This window comes from Terrapene carolina, unplaced genomic scaffold (genome assembly GCF_002925995.2).
Source record: "Terrapene carolina triunguis isolate 2854851 unplaced genomic scaffold, T_m_triunguis-2.0 Scaffold232, whole genome shotgun sequence".
Lineage (NCBI taxonomy): Eukaryota > Metazoa > Chordata > Testudines > Emydidae > Terrapene > Terrapene triunguis.
In genome coordinates, this window is record NW_020664583.1 from 5,832,359 (window position 1) to 5,850,743 (window position 18,385).

General features: G+C 40.1%; 1 protein-coding gene across 1 annotated transcript in view; it reads right to left on the minus strand.

The window, feature by feature from the left end:
- Positions 1-381: 381 nt before the first annotated feature.
- SHISA5 (shisa family member 5) overlaps positions 382-18,385 on the minus strand; it is a 59,395-nt gene continuing 41,391 nt past the window's right edge. The window contains exons 4-6 of the mRNA XM_024195672.2: positions 8,796-8,911; positions 5,849-6,067; positions 382-2,095 (exon numbers count right to left, since the gene is read on the minus strand). Of these exons, the coding sequence (XP_024051440.1) occupies positions 2,016-2,095; positions 5,849-6,067; positions 8,796-8,911 (415 nt within the window). The 3' untranslated portion in view covers positions 382-2,015. The remainder of the gene's footprint in view (positions 2,096-5,848; positions 6,068-8,795; positions 8,912-18,385) is intronic.

Here is an 18,385-nt window from a genome sequence, read left to right on the forward strand (position 1 = left end):
AGTATTTACAGTGAGGTGCTACCCCATCTTCTGGTTGCGAAGCAGGGAAGAAAATGCACCATATAACAACTCCCCCTTTGTGCCTGTTTCATGGACCCATTTAATGTTATTAGCACAAGTGCTCCCCTTGGTGCTATGTAGCAAGGCAGACACGGGGTCTCCTATCAGAATGCTGGACAACTGCTGAAAGTTTGTGAAATTCCCTGAAGACCATCTCAAACAAAGGTTGAAAAATCCAGGCATAGACTGCCTTTTAATTTCTATTCCCACTGTCTGATACTATGGACAAAGCTGTTTTTGAAAGTTAGTTTCAGTCACGGTCATTCTGCAGATACAGGCAAGATAAACAACACTATCAGTGACAAGATCATGTCTGTACAAACAAACTTGAGATATATATATATTTTTAACCTATCACAAGTACAGGACCCAAAAACAAGCAGCTTGTAAACATCTCTAAACAAATGAAACCAGAATGAGAGTAATGTCATAATATTCCATCAGTTCAGCTGCACTGAAGTAATAGTTAACTGATTAGCTTCATCACTGGACAATAAAAGCCTATTTCAATTTTAGAGAAGAGTTGTTGAGGGTTTTTAAAAATCAGATTGTGCAGTGTGTCTAAAATCGTGACTAGTTTGGTAAATACAAGCTTTAAAATGGAAAGTAATGCCGTGATTGGTCACAATTATAATGGGTTATAAAAGTCAACATTTTAACACAAAGCTTTTATGATAGACAATTTTTCCCCCTGTACATGTGCAAGTCTCCCCAAAGTAAGCTCCTTTGCATCTCTGGGTCCAAATCCTGCCATCTTTACTTAGTCCAAACTCCCATTACACTCAGTGGAAATTGGAAGGATAGCAGGATTTGGTCTTTGCTATACAGCATGTTGAGATTTTTTCCCCCCAGTATTTTTGAAGTCAATATTTAATTTTATTGAAAGAGGTTATCTTCCTTATAAAGTTCCTGTCTTAGCGTAAAAACACACTCAGGATGTCCAGGGCTTGATCTTGCTGGCAGGCACATGGGGTACATCTCCATTTCTCTTAAAATTAGCTACTGCACACGTGAGTGAGCAGGATTTATAACTGGGTCAGACTGCTCTTCTGCAAGTTTGAGAAGCAGTATTTTCATCACAGGGACAATGCATGGTTCGGTCAAGGTGAAATGTTTTTTTGCAATATCAAAACGTAGTCAAAACTTGCAATGATGAAGCAAACAAATTCTCATCCAATTGTTCTCATGCAGCACTCTTAGGTTTTCAGCTTTTTGACATGTTTATTTAATTGAACAGTGGAGGGTTGGTTTGTTTTTTGCCAGGGATAAGAGAGAATTAAATAAAGGAAGTGAAAAGACACCTAGTGACTTGACATGTTTTTAGCTTTAAAATCGGAAAGGAATAGATCAACCCCCTGCCTGTTGGGCACAAAATAAATGCAACCAGTGTGGAAAAAAGCTATTAGAACATGTTCCACTATCCCTTTCTGAACACAATTATATTCCAGCAAAGGAAATTTCCCTTTAAAAATCACTAAGTTAAGTGTAGCTTAATTCATCATGTTAACTTGAAAACAGGAAGATCAAATTTTAGTAAAAGTTTTCTGACAATTAGGTTTATATTTTAATAATATGCAGATGAATGCTACAGCTTTGGGTGCTTACGACTGTTTAACTTATTTCTGATCATTCTTTTCTAACACCCTTCAAATTATTGCACAAAACACATTACCATGCTTCTTGTATCTGAACTATTCCCTTTTCACCCTTTTGTCACTGGAATTTGAACAAGTTCTCCTATTGTATTTGCTTGAGGTATGGAGTGAACTTCAAGTGATAAATTATTTTGCTTGCTGAGCTCAGTGTATTTTAAAAAGCTACTGATTTAGATTTCTCTCTTTACAGAGAAACGAGGGACTGCTGCATTTTAAGAAAATGTGCTACAGCTGTATGGTGTAAACAGCATGTTATACTTTACAAAAAAGTTATGCACAGAGACATAATAGAAAATCCATTCAATAGATGGGCTTCTGAGGGTCCATGTAAGCAGGATTGTAGGGGGGTTGATTGACTGGGTAGGGCACTCCAGCACCAGCTGCAAAAAACAAAACAAAACACAGGTATCATATATTAATGTTCTCATTCTATACTTACTTTTCAATGATAGCTCTAGTTCCTATTGCATAAGTCAAAGATTCAGCTTAGGCTGCATTTTAGTTGTGTTGGAGAATAATTTACTAGCGATAACATGAGAAATATTCACACTTAGCCCTGGTCTACACTACGAGTTTAGGTTGAATTTAGCAGCGTTATATCGATTTAACCCTGCACCCGTCCACACGACAAAGCCGTTTTTTCTGACTTAAAGGGCTCTTAAAATCGATTTCTGTACTCCTCCGACAAGGGGATTAGCGCTGAAATCGACCTTGCCGGGTCGAATTTGGGGTAGTGTGGGATAGTATGGTCGCAATTCGACGGTATTGGCCTCCAGGAGCTATCCCGGAGTGCTCCATTCTGACCGCTCTGGACAGCGCTCTCAACTCAGATGCACTGGCCAGGTAGACAGGAAAAGGCCCGCGAACTTTTGAATCTCATTTCCTGTTTGGCCAGTGTGGCAATCTGCAGGTGAGTGCAGATCTCATCAGCAAAGGTGACCATGATGGAGTCCCAGAATCGCAAAAGAGCCCCAGCATGGACCGAACGGGAGGTATGAGATCTGATCACTGTATGGGGAGATGAATCCATGCTATCAGAACTCCGTTCCAAAAGATGAAATGCCCAAACATTTGAAAAAATCTCCAAGAGCATGAAGGACAGAGGCTATACCAGGGACCCGCAGCAGTGCCACATGAAACTTAAGGAGCTGAGGCAAGCCTACCAAAAAACTAGAGAGGCAAATGGCCGCTCCGGGTCAGAGCCCCAGACATGCCGCTTCTATGATGAGCTGCATGCCATTCTAGGAGGTGCCCCTACGACTACCCCACCCCTGTGCTTTGACTCCGTCAATGGAGTAGCATGCAACAGGGATGCGGGTTTTGGGGACGAGGAAGATAGCTCACAGCAAGCAAGCGGAGAAACCGTTTTCCCTGACAGCCAGGAACTGTTTCTCACCCTGGGCCTGGAGTCAGTACCCCCCGAATCCACCCAAGGCTGCCTCCCGAACCCACCAGGCGGAGAAGGGACCTCTGGGTGAGTGTACATTTGTAAATATTATACATGGTTTAAAAGCAAGCGTGTTTAATGATTACTTTGCCCTGGCATTCGCGGCCAGTACAGCTACTGGAAAAGTCTGTTAATGTGTCTGGAGATGGAGTGGAAATCCTCCAGGGACATCTCCATAAAGCTCTCCTGGATGTACTCCCAAAAGGTTTACTTCCTGATTGACTGCAGACTATATAGTAAAACTTGAGTTCTGCTTAGCTATACCTTAACCAATCATTTTACTGAAATTTAACTAACCAATCCTAACATATTGTAACATAATTAACCAATTATATCCAACCACCTTAATTGGTTTACACCCAACAAAATTAATTATACAGCAGACAGAAACAATCACAGAATCAGACAGAGATTATACAGACAAACAATAGGGAAGTGAAGACTACAGTGATAGAACAATACAGAAATGAGGATTTCACATCTCAGCTATTGATAAGTGACTTCTTGTCAGACAGGATGCTATCAAACTAAGTTTTCTTTAAATCTTTTAGGCTCTTCCCTTTCTCTGGCAGTGATAGATCGGATCACCTTTCTAACAGCCCCAGATTGCCTTATTTCAATGTGACTAGTTTGGAATGGGAGGATGTGGCCATTCACTTCCCAGTTTATGGCTGCCTCTGCTGCTTAGCCAAAGGCTTAGCTTAAGAACAGGGCCTCAGACTGTCACAGTACGAGAAGGCCCTTACACCGGCAGACAGTGATTTTGATTCTTTCTTTTATACCTCTATAACTAGCTAAGTGATAAAAATACAACTAAATTCTTAAAGTATAGGCCTTTGCAAACAGGCCTGAATATTTATATCCTAACATCCCCCAGTCAGCAGGATCTTTTTTGGCTGGTGTTATATAAAGTTATGTCAACGTGGACATTCTGTTTTATCAGAAGGTGCTGAGGTTCATGGGAATTCTGAAGTCTTCCAGAAACAGCTTCCACAGTAATGGGGTAGTTGCTGAGTAAGCTGTCTCCAGCACTCAGACTCATCCTTAATATTAACAGTTTAATTGTCCCAGGGAAACACAGCTATTGTGAAATATGATGATCATAGAGCAGACATTACCTTTCGGGTAATTTCCCTTTGCTATGATTATCATAATTCCTTTGTTACAGCTTCCTCAAGTCCCGACTTGTGCTCAGTGATGCTGCCCACTTCCTCTTATGTACAAAGCAGCACAACCATAGTATCTCAGTCTTTCATCTCCACTGGAAGGACTTGTATTTTACAATCCAGTTCAAGGCTGGCTTCCTTGTTTTCAAGACCCTCTTTGGACTCTAATTCTAGTTCCCAAACCTTCTCTCCTCCTCCTACTCATTGCTCCCTCTTTTTAAGCACTGGCCTCCTCTCTCGACTTCATCGTGAATGGTACAGAAGAATCTGCTTTTTGCTGATTCTGTCATCTGAAACATCTTTTCTGTAGAGCTCTGCCCAATCGATTCTAAGTTCCAGCACAAGTTCTCTCTTCTCCTTTCTCTACACTTCCTGATGTTTTTGTTTCTGCTGTTTTTCTTTAATTATTTTATTTACTGAGCATCCTGAATTAAAAATATTGTACTTTGAAAGAGCTACTAAGTGTGCTTGTTTTCCATGCTACTCAGGATAGGAAAATATATCCATACTTACATAAAGTGTCTTTCCATCTAGTTGGAAGGTCCACAGATATTTTATAGTGAATTTTCAGCCTAATTGCACTTTGCAAGATGAGCATCTGTCCTCTAAACTCTAAGCAAGCTGAAGCCCCCTTTGTAAGCCATCTGTGAACCTTCTTCCATAGAAAAATTGTAATTTTCCATTTGTAAATGATCCTAACAGTGGTGACTGGCAAGAGACGCATATAGTACATGGAGCTATAGCCCTGGTCTACACTACAGAGTTAGGTTGACACAAGGCAGCTTACATTAACCTTTATAAGTGTCTACACTAAAATTTCGCTCCCGCTGACGTAACTCGCCCACTACACCAACTTAATTCCACCTCCATGAGAGATGCAGAGTCAATGTCGATGTGGTTAGGTCGACGGAGTGTCAATGTAGACACTGCATTGCTTACGTCGACTGTTGCTGGATTTCAAAAGTGATCCCACAATGCCCCACACTGACAGGTCAGTCTGTGCAAGTGCTCCTGGTGAGCACATGCACTGCCGACACAAGGAGCAAATTGTAGACACACAGAAGCGATGTACTTACTGCAGTGGCTATATGCCGCTGCAAATTAGGTGGACTTAATTTTGTCATGTAGACATGCCCTTAGAATGGATTCAAATGGTACATTTTTAATCTATTTTACTTAAAAATCCTATTTGGATAAATACAAATGAACAGATCACCTTTGTGAAGTATTAGTGTTAGTCATGCGTCTGACGAAGTGGGTATTCACCCACGAAAGCTTATGCTCCAATACGTCTGTTAGTCTATAAGGTGCCACAGGACTCTGTCACTTTTTACAGATCCAGACTAACACGGCTACCCCTCTGATTCGATTAATTAAACAAATAGACTGGTGGTGCTCATGGGTATAATTAACACAGATTTGTTACAAATGCATTTGTCTTCCTAGTGCGCTTAGTGTAAGAAAGAAGAAACATGATGTTTCTCTTCAATTGTGGTTTGCCCTCCTTGCTATGGCCTTACCTGCCACTGTCTCATGGTAGGCTGGTGGTCCTGAAACTTGCGTTGGATAAGGTGGAGGATACTGTGTTGGGTAGGGTGCTGCTGGCATTCCGTGTTGTGGCTGGACTGGTACAGGATGATATCCTTGATAGGGTGCCACTGGGTAACCAGGTGGTATCCCGGGCTGCTGGGGATATGGTGCATGGACCACTGTGGTGGAAGTTGTGGTGGTCACAACAGCTATAAACATACAAAAGTAAGATGCATTTACTACTGATGCGTCAAGCAGACATCCAGAAGAAGTAATGAAGATATGGAATATTTTGAATGTTCTTTCCTATTCCCAAAAGGGAAATCACTGTTTGATTTGCCTTTGTAATTCACACCAGGTAGAAACCCCAGTTCAGAGTTCTCCAACATATTCAGAGACTAGTACCCCCAGCCCTCACATTTAAGTCCATGACTAAACTTCCATCAACTTCCATGGGAGTAGAGCCATCATGAGCCAGGACATGGTTAATTTACCGCCTCCTTTTACTCCACAAAGGAGCCTGAAAAAAATATTCTTTGACTCTTCAGAAACTGAGAGCTCATCTGAGAAGTTACTCACAAACCTCTGTAAAACAGATTATCATCATCCAATCATATGACTTTAAGGCAGAGAAGGTAACAAAGAAATTAACTAGATTCTCTTTAGGCAGATAGTTTTTAATTCCGTGTGTGAGCATTGTTTTCCACTGGTTCCTATTGTACTTCATTAGACTTTTTTTTTTTTTTTTTAAATCTGTTTCTTCAATGCATGCTGGCACATATTTGTCTAACTGAGATTTGTAGCAAAGTACATGGTTCATGTTTGTTACTAAATTACTGGCATAGGTTAACACTAACAACATTTGATCCTTGTTAGACAGTTCTGTTACTCAGCATATTGGCTGAATAGGCACTTATTTTTACTGCTTTTGTTACATGATATGCCAATTACTCCATTAATTAATTGTCTCCCAGTTTATCTTAAAGAAGGGTACTCGACTGAATTCTCTACTGTGCCACTTACCACCACTTTATATTGGCCTTGTAGCTTTACCATCTACTTCATAAACCCTGTGTGATGGTCTTTACAGGCCACATACTAAAACATAGCAAGACATGGGGCAGTACTGGGCCAGAGAGACCCTGCCCCTCAGCAGATGCAGGGCATGGTCCAGGTGGAGGGACAGTTAAAAGGGCCCTGGGTAGTCCATGGGCAGCAGGGAAGGAGTTACAGGCTGTACCAGAAGTTGTGGAAAGCATTACCACAGTATTGGTAAGGCCACTGTGGAAACGGTGATCCATAAACTCTACCCCCCTTTTTCCTGACTTGGGAAACCAAGAGAGGACCTGAAGGAGGGGATGTTGTCTCCGCAGCAGAACTATGCTGATACTGCAAAGACTGTGACCATGCTCCAAACAGAGGAGCCACAGTCTGGTAGGGAGTGACTCAGGGGAACTGTAACTTAGGGTGGCATAAAGAGTGGTCCAGAACACTGTAACACCCCTTTATAGCCCTGGATCAGAACTCAGTGGAATGGGAGGGCCTGGGTCCCCCCTCTTCTACTTCTCCTCCCTTCTGTCATGACAGAATCCTAAGGTGGATAAGAAGGGATGAATAGGAGGGAGATGCCTGCCATATACGACCCAACAGTGTTCCATCTAGAATGAGCGGAGGGAAGAGAACTGTGGAGTCACCACCTGACCACTAGGCCAGCTTGCTATGAGACTGACCTGTTACACACAGTAAAATACATTCCTCTCTATAGCCAACAGTTAAATGGCGTGTTTGTTTTTTAAATTGAGCAACTACAACCATTTTGTTTCCTGTTTTACCTCCTCCCCTCCCGCCCCCCCACTCAAGAAGCATGGATACCACTCAAGACCTCTTTAAGCATAGGATTTAGTCCACCATACCTACTTTTAGTCCACTTTATCCTCATACCCTGCAAACTTTCAAGTTTTTGATAAGCAGCACTGTAGCGGGGCTGGAATCAGGTAACAATTAAAGATTTTAAAGTGGTCTTGTTAATGTAGTCAAAACTAAATATAAAATAGATTTCTAATTAAAATGTTCCCTTGTCTAGTTGGTCAACAATACTAGTAGTTTCACACATGTTGGTCCAAGTGTGGGTTTTTTCTTTTAATATATAAAATAGATGTATTTAAAATAGCACAGATTTTCAGTATAAATACAGACATTCCAAACATTCTTTTGACTTCATGTCATTCTGGTTTTTAAAAGTTTAGGTTCTGGAAAATTATTAAAATAATTCCCATTTCAAACTGAATTCTAGTGGGATGTCTAGATAGAAAATTAGGAGTTAAGACTTATAGAGTGGTACAGTACGCTTTGAGTCATAGTCAACACAACACAGCTTGTCCATTAACAAAAATTTCCTGTTTTAATTGACCTAATATGACTAGCTCAGGAAATGATTTAGATAATCTGTTCTTCAGTGATAATCCAAAAGACAGATCATCAAGATTCCTTGTTTTAATGTAGCAAGAGATGGAGAGGAAGAAGTCTCATTCTCTGAAGATTTGTTTAATCTCCTGGCACTGATGACCTTTCAGTAATTGCAACCACAGTTACTGTTGCACTGTTTGAACCTTGGTATAGTTCCCATGGCCCCTCTCTTGCGAAGACTGCCACAGGGAGGAATTTTTAAAGGAATCAATTATTCCAACTTTTGCTCACTAAAGAAAAAACATTTGAAAACAGGAAAAGACAATTATGTCCAAAAATATTCAGAGATTCCTATAACTACATCAGAGTTTGAAGTGTCTCAAAATGCTTACCTCTGGTATTCTGCGGGATGGTGTGTGGGAAGGACGGGGAGAGGAGGAGTTGTGCTAGTTTGACAATGATGCTATTTACTAAAAACAAAACTTCACTGAAAAGAGATAAAAGTTAACAAAAACGTAAACAAATACTCACGCCGTGGCCTCCGACACGTTTTATACAAGCAGCAGCATGAACAGGTGAAGCACAGAATGACAGTGACTACGAATACCACGAAGAGGGTGACCCCTATAGCAACAAAGGTCCCAAAACTGAAAAAGAAGAGGCACTTGAAAGTCACACTGGTTATCATGCAGCTTCATTACCACACACCTACAGTAACATTCTTCAGCTATGCAAAAATGCTTAGGAGTCTGTGTGTCATTCCAGTTCTATTTTTATTACCATTTATTGTTCACTATCAAATATTTGAACAGTAAACAGCTGTTTAAGGGTCCAGTCCTGAGTGAACTCAAATCTACTGAAAGACAATGCAAGCAGAAAGCTGCTCAGCCCCTCCTAGGAAGCATTACATGTTTTGCATGATTGAACCCTAACATGGATAGTTTAATCTTTTCTATTGTGATGTGGTTGTGTGTGTGTATGTACTTTCAAGACCAGAGATATAAAGCTTCAAACTCATTTTAGTCACATGTTCTATTTTTGGACAGTGGTTCTCAAATGTTCAGAAGCCCAAGACCACTTTTTTCATTAATAAAATTATGGATCCCCCATTAAACATGGAATGCTTGAATCAGTGAGAATCCAGGTGTTCACTGTTTGTTTTTTCCAAGCCTTCTCCCACTCCAAAGTCTTCACAGACCTTGTGGTGATTGCAGACAATGGTCTTAGACCCTGTGTTATGCAGGTCTTGCCAGATCTGGATCTTGTGCAGTTTGGATGCAACCAGAAGTTATTACACTATCCAATGACTATCTAGTAGTTTGCATTAGAAGATCTGGTTTTAGTGCAATTTCTGAGAGACAGGAATACTCATCACAGATAGCACCCTTGTTGGCAGTCTCAACATAGGCGAACCAAGGATTGCTTTGGCGTTTTCTTTTTTTTCAGTAGTACCAAACCAAGGAGACAGTACATGGTGTTAGGGTCTCAGAACTTTTTTTTATTACCCCTGATTATTTACCTTTTCAGTCTAGAGAGTTAGATACTTAGTGGACATCTCCCATTTTCTGCAGACCTTTTTACTGCCATGCCAGGTCCTCAAGCTTTTCTGAAAGATCATTGTTTAGACTTCCTACGTAGTCTTCTTTACTGATACATAAATCACAATGCCTGGGTTGTTCAAGCAAAGGCTTTTTATGCTTTAATTATAAAGTAGCTCAAATGTATGCATTTAGCCGATCTGCTATTGTTTTCTGTGATATGAAATCTAATGAAGCACTTCTTCCATTCAGGCTATTTTGTGGAATTAGATTGAAAATCTTGTGGACAGTTAAATTTGGCATTTATATTTCTTCTTTATGCTAGTTCAAAATGAATGAAGTTCTGGCACATAATCATCCAACAATGGTAAAAAACAATAACAGGAAATCACTTTTTTTTAAACAATGAACTTTAATAAGGAACACAAGATTATGTTTAGAATTATCCTGCCCTCTGCTTCATTGCTGAGCTTCTGCCTAAAGTATTTCCCAGACTTCTTCCTGTCTTGTTTCCTGTCACAGTTTTAAATAAAACATATGTATGCCTACAACCATTTTCACATTGGCAACTGAATAGCTATCAGATGGTGATTAGTTTTCACTACTGACAACCCAGGCAAATTGAATGACTGACCTGAATTTGAGAGGCTCTGTGCTCCTATTACCAATTCTTGAGGCCTCATGTCTCAGTCTTCCAGTAGCCTAATAGGTTGGCAGCCAATAAACACTAGTGAAATTAGAAGTAAAGGCTCTGTACTGTTATTTATTAAGTGAATGGCCAGTGCAAATTAAGACTGGGCCACACAGACCCATTACAAGGTACTTTAAGCACATACTCAAAGGAACAAGAGGGAAAGGAGTCAAGTGCACAAAGATTCATATATGAGAATAATTTTGTTTGTGGACATACAGAAATAGTCACACAAATCACAGCACAAGAACATTTAAGTACTTCACATATGGTCTTGCTACATGTTTTATGTTTTTAAGAAACTAACTTACTTTAAAATAAAGACATTTCCGGCTCTTATTTTACAGATTGTCTTCACTGACGAAATTATGCCCTGGTGTCTAGTTGTCCTCTTTGCTTATATGACTTACAATGGCCTTTCTTACCAGCATTGTGATACAGATACAACTCACAGTTCAGCTGCACTGCCCACCAAACCATCATATTATAGTACTTAAACTAAGGCCTTGTCTTCACTGCTAAAAAAGGTGTGTTTTTTACCTCAGGGTAACTAACATGAATGAACTATCCTGAGGTAAAAACTACAGTAAAGAACAGACACTTCAGTTTTATCATAAGGTAAACAGCTCCATATTTCCTCCATAGGTTGATCTCAACAAGTTTACATCATGGTAAAACTGAAGTGGCCAGGTCTTCACAACGTTTTTACCTCATCTGTTTTGGTTACCATGAAGTTAAAAACAAAACAAAACAAAACATGAAACACACACCTTTTTAGTGTTGAAGACAAGACCTAAGTTGCAGCCTGCCTGTGATTGCCCCCGACATCTTGATTCCTTTTTATATGCCTATTCTTGTACTGAACTTAACATTGTAGTATCTCAGACCAATCCAAGGAGAAAAAAAAGTGACAAACTCTTGTATGGTCGCTTCTCTTAACTGTAAAAGGAAATTACATTTGTTTTTATAAAACGCTGGTTTGCTATGTGCTGCTGTTTGTGAAGACTAAGTTGAAGTTAGTTTCCTTACTTGATCAACTAGCTAGTTTACAAAGTTCTATTGCCAAATAACTAGGTAATAAACATTTTGTCCAATTTTTTTGACAGAGTACTAGCTGTAGCATCCTGGTCACTTAGGTAACTGCGTAACAGGTGTGCTAATAATCAGCCAAACAACACAGGACTTAAGCTATTTCTGTCAAAGTGTTTTGTTGGGAGCAACTCTTTTCCCCATATTAAGTAGGATCACCTTTCTCGGTGTTATCAAGACTTTGGTAGACATTCCAGACAGAAGTCACGCATACAAAACACACACAAAAAATTATGTATTCGAACATTTTGGGACTCCTAGAAACCATCTTCAAACCATTCCCCACACAAAGGGCCAGTTTCCTCCAAAAATACAACTAACATCAACAACCTCCTTCAGATTAACCGTCTTGCCACCATGGATGTCACCTCCCTATACACCAACATCCTTCACAATGACAGCATCACTGCCTGCCTTAAATATCTACAAGACAACAGACAACACTCAGATATCCACCCGAAATACATTGCCAAGCTCATCCAATTCATCCTCACCCATAATTTTACATTCAACAAACACTTTGTCCAAACCCTGAGATATGCTGATATTTTCATCCTCTGGACAGACAACCTAAACTCCTTAACAGATTTCCACCACAACTTCAACAACCACTACTCAACCATTAAATTCTCTCTAGAAAACTGCTACACTAGCATCAACTTCCTGGACACAACTTAATGGAACTCTACAGACAACTATATACAAGAAACCTTCAGATCACCACATGTACCCTCACAAATCCAGCAACAACCCCAGACACACAAAGCAATCTCATCTATAGTCAGGCACACAGAAAAGAAACTAAGATATACACCTTAACACACTTAAAACTGCCTTCACCAAGGAAGGATACTCCACCAGAGTAGAGATTGCATCCTGGAATGGAACACCCAAATATTCAGAGAACATGCTTCAATACAGGAAAAAAACCCTCTGATCACACATCTCTAGTTGTCACCTACCACCCCACTTTGCAACCCATATGGGGTATCATTAAATAATTACGACCCATACTCAATGGGGACCACATCCTGAAAGAAATCTTTCCCATACCCCTTCCACTGGCCTTTGAACAACCCCCCAATCTTGCCATGCTCATCATCAGAAGCAAGCTCCCCACAGTTCAGGGCCCACCAAATCGAAGTGGCACCAGACCCTGCCAGAACATCAGATGCAAAACCTGCAGACACCTCTCCACTGCTATGATAATCAATACATCCCACAATACACCTTTCAAGATCCATTGGTCCTACACATGCCCATTACAACGTGTGGTATACCTCATCCAGTGCACTAAATGCCTCAGTAACAACTATGTGGAGGAATACAATACACCCATTACCCTCTCAAATGAACTCACATAGAAAAACGACAAAAGACAACACTATCACCTGCAAACACATTTGACAAAGTGATCACTCTTCCTGACCTCTCAGTCCTCATCCTCAATGGAAACCTGCACAATGCCTTCAAAAGTCGAGACTGGAAGCTTAAATTCATAACTTTACTAGACACTACAAATCATGGACACAAAGACACTGGATTTACGATTCATTACAACAATCTATAACCCATTAACCCTCCTTTGTCCTATGACTGCAGAGGTGTTAACTACCTACGTCCCCTTAAAAAGTCTCTTGCAATATGTGTTACCTCCTTAAGCTAAATAATCTGTTCCAACTTGTATTTAGCTGTGACACTGAATAGCTCTCCCAGACCTGAAGAAAAGTTCTGCGCAAGCTAGAAAGCTTGTCTTTTTCACCAACGGAAGTTGCCTCACCTACCTTGTCTCCCTAAGTTCCGCAAAAAGTATTTACAAAGATATTAGCAAACATGCAGCAACAGCTATGTTCTAATCTCACAATATAAACATGCCCTTACATATATTCTCTTGTGGTGCTCACACATTCAATCTTTTCCAACACTGCTGAGTGATATATCTTTCTAATATCTTTCAACCAACAATGCAGAGATACCAGCCTGAATGTTAGTGCTGTACTATGGTGCTTCAGATAGAAGCTTTCAAAGAACAAGAACTGATTCACTCTGATGAAGAATGATGTGGATGTTTTTCCTCTGCATATAAAATTGCTCTGATATGCCCTACACTGCAAAATCTTAGACAGATGGCATATACAGTACGTAGTCTTTTGCAGTTTGCTAAGCGGAAGCAACACAGCGGCAAGAAGCAAAAGCAACTCACTGACTAAGAAAAACTAGACTAGTTTATTGTAATGTCTACTTTAAATCTCTAATAAAGCAACACTTTTTTTTCTCGTTTATTGTTTCCTTCAAGTAGGAGTTTATTTTCTAAGGGTTTCTATACTTTATGGATGTGACACTTACTGTATACAGTAATTTCATTTTAACACGGTCCCCGCTATAACGCGGTACTTGGCATGGATCCCAAATCTCGCGTTCTAGCGAGGGTCCGGTGTATAAGTTACATGTGAAGTCTGTTTCTTAAGGGGTACATGTAGAATTTATGCCAACTTTCTCATACAGTTTAAAGCCTGAGTGTGGACTTATCTGCCAGTCAAGCATTTTTGTCATTTCAATCACAAAAGCAACTAATATTATTCACATTAGAGATTCTAAATTCATTGTGGGAATCCTGTGTTTCTCACCCACTCCCTTCTCTATTCTTTGTATGCACCACATACTCTCTCCAACAGGTAAGACACTGGAATGGGAGTTAGGAGACCCAAGGCTCTGCCAACAACCTGGTACATGACGTAGGCAGAGAGATGAAGTTACTTGCCAGTTTCCCCATGTATAAAGCTGGGTTAATAATTAATTCCCATTATAAAGCACTGTGTTATCTATGGATGGCAAGTAGTAACTGTTTTTACTATTCTGGAATTCCTGCACTGTCAGAAACAGCAACAGAGTGGCAATGACTGACGTTCCTGATGAATCCTCCCAGAGTGTGTTGTCAGTAAAGGAGCAGAAGCACAAACAAAATCATTTACTGATGCTGGAAGAGGTTTGCCGTGTGGCAAAGGAAGAGAAAGGACTCAGAGGGGAGGCTAGCATTTTTTACACATCCATTGCCCACCAAACTGTGTGAATTTCAGCAGTGGTACATTGCAAAGGAAACCATGTTCTGCAGGAGAAGCAGCAAAGGCCTCTGTGACGGGTTCAGTCACAGAGACCCCTTGGGACTGTCACCTGATGTGCTGAAACTACCTCTGAGCCCGTTTTTCCTGATGGCTTGGGACTCCAGAACTCTGCCTTATTGGGCCAGACAACGCTAGTCTGCTGCAACACAGACCCAGGTCTGAACCATGCCCCCAATGCTCCAGGCTTTAACCAAAAACCACACAGCAGGTATTCTGGTCTCCAGCATCCAAACACCCAGCTCCCAATGGGATCCAAACCCCAAATAAATCCATTTTACTCTGTATAAAGCTTATACAGGGTAAACTCAAATTGTCCGCCATCTATAACACTGATAGAGAGATATGCACAGCTGTTTGCTCCCCCAGGTATTAATCACTTACTCCGGGTTAATTAATAAACAAAAGTCATTTTATTAAGTATAAAAAGTAGGATTTAAGTGGTTTCAAGTAATAACAGACAGAACAAAGTAAGTTAACAAGCAAAATAAAACAAAAACACACAAGTCTAAGCCTAATACATTAAGAAACCGAATACAGATAGTGGAGAGGCGGCTCCGCACGCTGCCCCTGCCCCCAGCACCGTCTCTGCAGCTCCCATTGGCCGTGAACCAGCCAATAGAAGCTGCAGGGGCAGCGCTTGCAGGCGCGGGCTGCACACACAGACACGCTGTCCCCCTGCCCCCAGGGGCGCACAGAGACGTGCCAGCAGCCAGCTGGTTCCGGGAGCAGTGTGGGGCCATGGCATGAAGGCAGGCAGCCTGCCTGAGCCCTGCTGTACCTCCCAGCTGGAGCCTGCACCTCGCATCCCCTCTTGCACCAAACTCCCTCACAGCCAACACCCTCTCCTGCACCTCAACATTCTGCCCCAGCCTGGAGCCCCCTCTTGCACCCAAACTCTATCCCAGAAAATAATATAACAGCTGTTCTAAGGTAAGAAGTAGGCTATTTTGAATTAACTTAACTATATTCTATATGTTTTAAGACTGAAATGTAACCACAGAATGGCTTTATGTTAATTAAAAGACAAGTTTAGTATAGCATTTAATAGCCTCGATGCCATAATTGAGATCATTTTGTTTTAAATTAGGAAAAAGACTTGTATACAGGGGCTCCACAAAATCTAATACCCTGGGCCCACAGGAGAGTTAATCCAGCCCTGGCAACAGCATACACTGCTCCTGAAGGTAGCACATGCCCCATTGCTCTATACCACTGACCACTTCTAAGTAACTGAAAGAAAACCAGCAAAGTCCAGAAGGAACCAGGCTTCATGAAATACTTTGTATATTCTTACTGTTGTCTGCTAGCATCTTCATTGAAAAATAAAGGTGCTGTTGCATGATACAGATTTAGATGTGGCAGTTTAAGAGGTAATGAAGCCAAACACTTCTATTTAACTGTGAGCTAATTACCGATAATTACATATTTCACAATACTGCACTACTTTTGCACGTGAAGAGAAACAATACGATTCTGTTGTGTACTTTGAAATATTGTAAGCTTTTAATTTTGGTCTTGATAATTGTACAACAGTTGAGGGTGCAAGGAATGAGCATTTTCTTTTATTTTGTGAGAAAAAAATACTGTAGTAATTTTTATTTTCCACTTTAGAAGAAGTCCACTCGCAGATTCAATGTCAGCAGGTAGGCTCATTGAACTATTGCTTTTAAATAAAAAAGTATTATATATTTTAGTGTAGGAAACCCACCAGCCTAAATTTCTGCTATGAATATTTATCCGTCAAATACCATCTCTCTTAAAAAAAACAAAAAACCATTTTCGAGTTATTCCTACTGCTAGCTCTTTTCAGAATTTTGGCATAAATTTCTTTATCACTGGACACTGGCTTAGATGAATTTTTAACATTTATCCTCTGGCTGTTATCATGGACTTGCATGACTCTCAACATCTAGTTTCCTTTTTCAAGTAACTCATGCACCACTTTTTGCTAAGCTTTCAGAGTAATTAATTATTCGAATCCCTAGAGTTCTGGTTGCCTTCCTATACTATTTTTCTACTAGTTTAGTAGTAAGAATTGCAGCACAACCTGGCCATCTTAATCCAGTGCCAGAATTATTTTTCTGTTACTTGTGTTCAGTCCTTTATGAATACCAAACTCACATTGGCTCTCTCCATGCACTCACCTTTAACCTCAAATGATTGTTAAATATTTGGCATAAACCCAGTCTGCCAATACTAAAAGTAATTTATGATAAACCTCATACTGTTTTGATAGTATGTATGTGGCATAACTGCAGAAGCTGATTTTTTAAATCCTCCTTGCAATCAAGGTCAAGTTTTTGTTTTGTTTAAAAAAAAATGTATGGCCTGTCCAGACCCCTGGCACGACAGTTGTCAGGAATAGCTTTTAAGAATGGTTTTCCTCATGACATAAAAAGGTATAAATTGGGGTCAGAAACACTTAGTGCTGGATTTACCATTCCCCAAAATCTTTATAGTTAATTAAATGTATTGTTGTGTTCAATTAACAGTAAAAATGCCACTTTCTTAGCTCAATAGGCTAACAGTTTAAGAAAATTAAGTATTGTATTTCAGAGTTTACTACTTGTAGTGCCAACTATTCCCAATGTTATCAGAATGGGTGTCCCAAGCTAAAATATTTCAGAGATGCTTTATCCGAGTATCTATTTGCTTTGTCAGAAGAGTTTTTAGTTTTAATACATCTTAACTTAAAAAAGTCTCATGAACTGTAGGGGCCTAAATACACTTAAAAAAATATAGCTGCTTCCATTTGAAGATCTCAAACAGCTTTATAAATATTCAAGAATTAAGTTTCACAACCCTCCTGTGAGATGGGGCAAACCAAAGAAGTCACGTGACTTGTGGTAAGTCACCCGGAAAACATAAGCAGAGCAAGATCAAAACAGCTCTTGCATTTCCTAGTCAAATGTCTTAAAAGACCATCTTTCTTCCCCCCACATTTGCAAATCATGCAACTTCTTAGTAAATCAGCCAGTTCCAGCTTAAAGGTTGAAAGTGGAAATTGTAGTTTAAAATAATTTTCCAAACACACTACTTTTTTCTTTAGGGAACAGGAATTTTTACCATTACGGTGAGCAACTTACTTGATTAACTTGAAACAACTCAAACTGTTTGTCAAAATCTGCAAATCCCTGAGTGGATCTAGGTCAATTTAGTGTTTGGGCAAAAACTGCGAGACAACTGGTGGCTTCACAATGTTTCTATCCAAAACCAAACTTGGCATTTTTTGGCTGAATTTTCACTCACATTTCTGAGTTTAAAACCTGAAATGCTAATGATTATAATTCACATGACCAAAAAGATAAAGACGTCTTCAAGCCTCTGAAAACTGAAGCCACTGTTTTGCTCAGGTCTAGTTTCCACCTCTTGAATTATGATAGGTGGGGGGAGGGAGAGGTCTCTATTAAATAGAATTTCCATCCAGAGTTTCTTTAAGCTGCTTTATGAATAGGAGAAAAGCCAAATGTGAATTTTTTATCTTAACTAAGGTTATTTCCACTGCAAGGTTAGCCAAGCAAAAACTTAGTTCTGTGACAGGTTTCAGAGTAACAGCTGTGTTAGTCTGTATCCGCAAAAAGAACAGGAGTACTTGTGGCACCTTAGAGACTAACAAATTTATTAGAGCATAAGCTTTCGTGGGCTACAGCATCCGAAGAAGTGGGCTGTAGCCCACGAAAG